This window comes from Pinus tabuliformis, chromosome X (genome assembly GCF_031772625.1).
Source record: "Pinus tabuliformis cultivar Carrire ecotype Pingquan chromosome X, CPIR1, whole genome shotgun sequence".
In the NCBI taxonomy this organism is placed as follows: Eukaryota; Viridiplantae; Streptophyta; class Pinopsida; order Pinales; family Pinaceae; genus Pinus; species Pinus tabuliformis.
The window spans coordinates 1,697,080,851-1,697,087,601 of record NC_142308.1 but is presented as its reverse complement, the minus strand read 5'-3'; the positions used below and the strand labels follow the sequence as shown (position 1 = coordinate 1,697,087,601).

General features: G+C 37.2%; 1 protein-coding gene across 1 annotated transcript in view; it reads right to left on the bottom strand.

The window, feature by feature from the left end:
* Positions 1 to 2,173: 2,173 nt before the first annotated feature.
* LOC149146544 (Inositol monophosphatase family protein) overlaps positions 2,174 to 6,751 on the bottom strand; it is a 99,643-nt gene continuing 95,065 nt past the window's right edge. The window contains exons 2-3 of the mRNA XM_089448468.1: positions 3,484 to 3,883; positions 2,174 to 3,146 (exon numbers count right to left, since the gene is read on the bottom strand). Coding sequence (XP_089304594.1) covers positions 2,746 to 3,146; positions 3,484 to 3,883 — 801 coding nt within the window. The 3' untranslated portion in view covers positions 2,174 to 2,745. The remainder of the gene's footprint in view (positions 3,147 to 3,483; positions 3,884 to 6,751) is intronic.

Sequence of the window (6,751 nt, the reverse complement as noted above, 5' to 3'; positions counted from 1 at the left end):
CCAAGGCCTCCACTGAAGCAGCAAGGAGACACCTCCTCCTTCCTCTCTCGACTTTCTTTGTCTGAACATTTATTTATGTATTTTTCCAAGAAAGGGATTCGATCTCTATTGTAATTTTAGTTAGGTGGTAGCAGAGCCCGATAGAGCCGAGACAGCTAGTCTACCATGACAGTTAGGGCTCAGGCTCATATATTTTGATTGTAATTCAAAGCTCTCCCCCTCTTTTTATAAATAGGGGGATGAAACATAACACAGAGGTTCTAGATTCTCAGACCTGCGAAGGTTGAACTCTGTGTTGCCATTTTGGTTCAATATGTTTTTATGGCACTTCACTGATATCATGGCTGAGTGTATGGACTAGTTATTGGGTCCTTTGGGATAAATGGTGTCTCCTTGTTGATTCCAAGCATGATTAATGTGCAGAAAGTTACTCTGGGTAATCTCATTTCACCTATGTTTTCTTTCTTTGAAATAATGTAATGAACGCAATTGGTTCTTCTTCAATCTATGGATTTATCTTAACTGCTTTGGCAAAGAACGATACCCATGTTATGTTTGATCTGAAACCTTCTTTTGCTCCTCTATTGCTATCATCTCATTGGATTCCCCTTTCTTATGGAACATTGGTGCCTAGGATTTTGTTTGTTAAAGCCTTATGCTTCCATTTCTCTCACCCCTTCCATCCTCTCCACCGTCAATACAACTTCATTTTAAGCTGTCTCATTTTCGTGTGTCGGCCATCAGAAGGAGAAGTCATTTCTCTTTGAGATTGCCCAAATACCCCCCAACATTTAGATCCATAAGTTGGCCTGAATCTTCCTCTTTGAAAGCTTATTGAAGCAAGCCCCTCCTATTTCCTTTTTTGTTTTACATGACAATTGGAGTGTTGTAACCCCTTTACAATATAACCTCACAAGCACTCCTCTATTTAAGATGTCCTACGCACTGGTCTACAATCACTGCATAGGTTGTCTCTAGGGAGATTTCCTTGCCTCCTTCTGCACTTGTGTTGCAGGTCCAAGATTTAGCCACAATAGTAGCAAGGTGGAATATAGGGTTCATTCCTTTCTTTCTTTGACTTTTTCTTCTTCTGAAACTCATCTTGTTTTCTACTTCCTTCTTCAGTGCAGAGATTGAATATATTAATTGTTTCTGGTGTCCTTCAAAGAGGTTGAGTACTTCTCTTTATATAATTGTCCAATAGGGTGTTGAACAGCGATATAGGCCGACTAGATAGAGAGAGGGTCGACTTAGGTTTTTCACTGACTCTATTGTAAAAATCAAAAATCAAAAAATCCTTTTGCAAATGTCAAAAGTGACATGACTCAATTACATATATTTTTGACTCTCTTTGACTGCTAAAGCGTGAAGACCATAAAACAAATTCACTAATAATATTTCTTTCATTATGAAGATCAACACAAGTTACATTTTCCAGCATGGGGTAGCAGACGCAGTTGTAGGGGAAGAGGAGGAGCAACAGAAAAAGGAGGTGACACCACCTACCATGGTCACCAATAGAAGGCATGGTCTACCTCCTCTAACTCCTAGTTCTTCAGCTTCTAGAGGAAATCAAAGTCCAATGCCAGCCCCCAGGCCTTCTTCATCTAGAGGGAAAGTTACATTTTCTCACAAGAGAGGCAGAGGAAAACATTAGTTACTTAGTGGTTCATTTCACTGTATATGACTCATGATATAAGATACATTATTATAAATACATTTTTATGATATTTTGAGGTTGAGCCAAGACTTTGGAACATGATTCATTGTTATGTGTGATGTAGCACTAAACATATTACACATATTATATATTAGTTTTCTTTTCATATTTATGTGTCAATGCATTTATTTTATGTTGTGGATATTTTAGATACTAAAAAGATTGGAACAAAAAAATAATAATAATGGATGTATTTTTTTAATTTTGCCGATTTTTACCAATTTTATCCCGATTTTTTTTCCTTTTTGAGACAATTTTATCCCGATAGTCACGTTCACAACATTGATTTTAATATGAACCCTACGAAAAACATGAAAAAGGTATTCAACAACATAAAAGTGAGGAAAAATTCAAAACTTTTTCATCAAGACCAAATAGGGGGGGGGGAATATTGAGATCAGGGGTTAACATGATCATAGAAGCACATGATTAGGGAGTAACTGCTTACAGCACTTTTCAAGTTAGGAACTCCACAAATGCGAATTCAAATCTGGTTAATTTCTTCAACTCGCATGGAATTTTTGTGAGTTCAATAATTTTATGTAAAATGCAGGTAATATTCTAAAAAGAATAATTCCTCATCAGTTGGGAATTGTACAGAACATAAGAACAGAGGTGCCTCTAAGCTACCTGGACAATTAAGAGACATACAGAAACCTCTAAATGATTCTAGTAGATTACAACGTATGTTTCTATTTTTCCCAGATCCTAGTCCATTTTGGACTTTATAAACCATAAGAAAATGTGAAAAGCATATTATGGGCTTTGCTCCTTCAATCCTACAAATATCTACACATCATTCTTGGTAAAGCAGCAGATATAGCTGTGTGTTTAGAAATTTGATATACACAACAAGGAGCCTAAATTTCACCGTCTGCTATAACACCTTTCGTACATTTCGAAATTTGACAGATGACTTAAAACTGCAACGTTCACAACCTTTGAGAACTCTCAGTTTATTCTCAAAACCCAACTTGGCATAGCATTCCAATAATCTAAATCAAATACTCTGCTGAATCTTGATATCAGACTTCATAACCAGGATTTACCAGTTGTTGGATATCACCATAGCCCTCAAGTTCTGAAATATCTGCACTGCTCCCAAGAAAGAGAGGCAGCCTCTGATGAAGTTTGGCAGGTTGAATTTCAAGTATTCGACGTTTACCATCAGACCCACTGCCTCCAGCCTGCTCCACAAGAAAGCTAAGCGGATTTGCTTCATACACTAGCCTCAGATGGTCTCTTGGATTCATGGCAATGCCACCATACAGCAGAGTCCGATGAAAATCTGCTACTAAGGAGCAGATATAACGAGCAGAGTATTTCTTTGGATTTTCTCCCTTCCCCTGTCTAATGGTGTCAATATACCTTTTTAAACCTTCTGGCCAATCAAAATATCTAGCATCATTTACAGAATAAATTTGACCTGCGAAAACCCATAAAATAATATGGTAAAAATTTTATTATCACTAAAATGATCATTTTAACTCTCTAATGTCACAGTGAATGTGATTCTCTTCAATTTTTTCAAGGAGTTCCATGTAATTCCAGGAACCTACCCTAGATACAAAAATGATAAATTAGATCAAACGGCATTCAATATAACCAATACTCCATATTTAGTTCTTTAGATGTGTCAGAAGTATGACAATTACAAAGAAAAAAAATGATTAAATCAGACGTTCAGGTCAAACAAGTTTTGAGAACTTTGGAAATTAGGCTTCAAAAGATTCAAAGTGAAAATAAAATCACCTAAGAGTTACCTCTTGATGGAATAATGATACCGGGATGAGTAAGGACAAATTCTCCTATGGAACGATCCAATGTGAACCCATGTGTCCCAGAACCAACAGAGATGCATAGCATGGTAGCAGACGAATATAATGCATACCCTGCAGCTAGGAGCCTTGCACCACTCTGAAGAACATTCAGCGAGGCTTTTTCCTCAATAGGTAAGTCATCATCCAATTCCTTCAAACAATTGTATATCCCAAATATTGTACCTGTTGGAATCGAAGCATCAATGTTGCGAGACCCATCAAGTGGATCAAAAGTGACCACATAGGGCCCATCTTTAGTCAGCCATACTGGTGAGTCGTCTTCTTCTGATGCCATGACTGCCACTTTTCCTGAACTTCGAAGAGCTGATTTAATTATATCATTCTGCAGGAAAAGAACTACACAGATTTTAAGAAGAGTTGCCCCAATATTCAAAGAATTATGTGATATAAGCACAGTGAACAGCAATATGAATATACAAATACATGAATGAAACTCAATAGATCAAGCATAAAAGTACAAAAGAAAATGCCAAACTATACATATCTATACACTATATTATATTAGATATTTATTGAACTAGAAAAGTGGTGGAGAGTGATTGTCTTTGATCAAATCTCCTATGAAATATTTACAATGAGGTATGTGAACCAGTGTTGATAATATCGCCGAGATATCGGCGATATTCGGAAATATCGCGATATTTTCGGCGAGCCGATATATCGCCGACAAAATATCGCGATATTTTCAGCTTTTGAAAATATCGCACGATTTCCGAAATATCGCCGATATTTCGGAAAATATCGCGCGACAATCGAAAATATCGCCCGGTGATTGTAAATTTTTTTTGTATGGCCTATAAAAATCCGATTTTGGTTTTTTTCATATCATTTTCATTTCTGATTGCTAGAGAAGGAAGGGGAGAGCTATGTGGTTGCTGCCAAGGAGGGTTTGAGCGTTCTAAGCCCTAGTATTGATATGCTATTCATAGTAATGTTAAATTCTTAAAGTAAAAGTGACATTCTCCTTAATCTTCATTTTCATCCTTTTACTTAAATTTTTAACATTACCATGAAATGACTCAGGATGTTTGAGAGTGGTTCCGGCGTCATTGGATTTCATATGGAGAAAGTAGAGTTTTAGATTTCATTCAAAATGCAGCAGACTTATCAGTTTTTTAGGATTTCAGGATTGGGAGATTGTAATGTTTCCAGGTGACACCACCTGCCCGGGCTACCCCTACCACCAGTAGAGGACGTGGTCTACCTCCTATAGCTCCTACTTCTAGTTCTTCAGCTTCTAGAGCATAGCAAACTCCACTGCCAACTCCACCAGCACCAGCATCTACATCTAGAGGGAAAGGGAAAGCTGTGGCATTTTCTCGCAAGAGGGGCAGAGGAAATCAATAGGATTAGACTTTAGTTATTTTCTTATGTGCTTGTAAGTTGTACATGAACAATGAACATTGAATATTCAAGAATCAAGACCAAGCATATCACATTCTAATTTCTAAATAGTAAATTTTGATTCTATTTATTTTTTTAAAGTGAACTATGAACTTTGAGAAGTAATTATATTTTAATTTGATTAGATAAGCTGCGACTTGCAATTTAATATGGATAAAAAACTATATTTTGGTATATATATATATATATATATATATATATATATACCAAAATATAGTTTTTTATCCATATATATATATATATATATATATATATAAAACGTGTCCCCCGTGTCTTGTTTCCAGGTCGTTGTGTTTAGTATTGAATACTCATATTTACGTGTCCTCGTGTCATGTGACTTAGCTTAGACAATATTGATGTATTGTCTCCATGGAGGGTGGAGTCTGAGGAGCCCCTCTTGGAGGAGTCACCTTCATGGTTAGAGCCAGTGGCAGATGATCCATTAGAGCAGGGGCAACAAGAGGAGGACTCGGAGTCAGAGGAGCAGCAACACTCAGAGGAGGAGGAGGAGGAGGACACTGCGGGAGCATCAGCATCAACACCATCTGCTATAGATATAGGAGAGCACAGCCCCATACCTAGCACTCATTATTTGACATTAGGTGCAGAGGCAGGGTCAGGGCCTCCTACTACTAGGGGCAGGCCTGGCAAACAACCCATCATGTTTTCCCGTAAAAGTGGGAGAGGGCAGTGATTTCAGATAGATAGCTGCTAGTTTTATTTGTTGTGCTACATATAACTCATGATGATGAGATACTTTTATATATGTGATGTTATTTTGTATTGGTTCTCCACATTTGAGTCCTTGAATGGACAATTATCAGGGATCAGCAGGATTTGTTATCGCCTTTGATGTATCATTTCTATTTGACATCATATATATCAATGTTTTCTTCATATTTATGTGCCAATGTGTTTATTTCATGTTGTTATTGCTTTATATGTTTAAAAATCTGAAAAAAATGAATATATTATGCATTTTTTATGCTTGTCGATATTTGCCGATATTTTGCTGATATTTTCGCCGATATTGCCGATAAGATATTTTCTGGACCCTCGCCGATATTTTCCCGATACCGATATTATCAACATTGATGTGAACCACAAAATATGATGTATACAAGAGGTGGAATCCAAATATAGTACATATTCGAACTTAGTTTACTAGAAACTAGGGACAGCGATTCTTCCATGCTGAGAGGGTTGTTCTCAAATTTTGTGGAGGTGCATGCATTCTAGTGAAGGACATCATAGTCTGTAACAGCTATGTGCTGCTTAGATTCGGCTGTCAGGATACTGGGAGTAGATCACATGCTGACATGTGAGTGCATACAACAGATGGTGTGCAGATGTAGTGATTGGAAGAAGAAATGTCCTCCCTATTAAAGAGCCACACTGATATGGGTTGTCACGGCACATGTGCAGAAGAGATGACCCCCAAATCCTTGGTGGGATGAGGTGAACCTGAATAGGAGTTACCTCCATGATCCATCTGATGGGTGGCTGAAGAGAATGAAGCAATGTCTGAAACAGATTGTTATACAAAAAATTAATTATTTTGTAACTATTAGTTTAATTAAGGCAAAGGGCATGATCTGCCCATTCACCAAGAGGCACTTAGGGCTGTATTTAGGCCAGGGCCTCTCACTCTGTAAACCATTCATTAATTCATTATTAATAAAATATATATCATTGCTGGTAATTGCTGAGTTTATGTGCTGCATGTGGTATGGAAAAGGTAGGGAAATGCCATAAAGTCAAATTGCAGATTCAAGACTTTAATTTA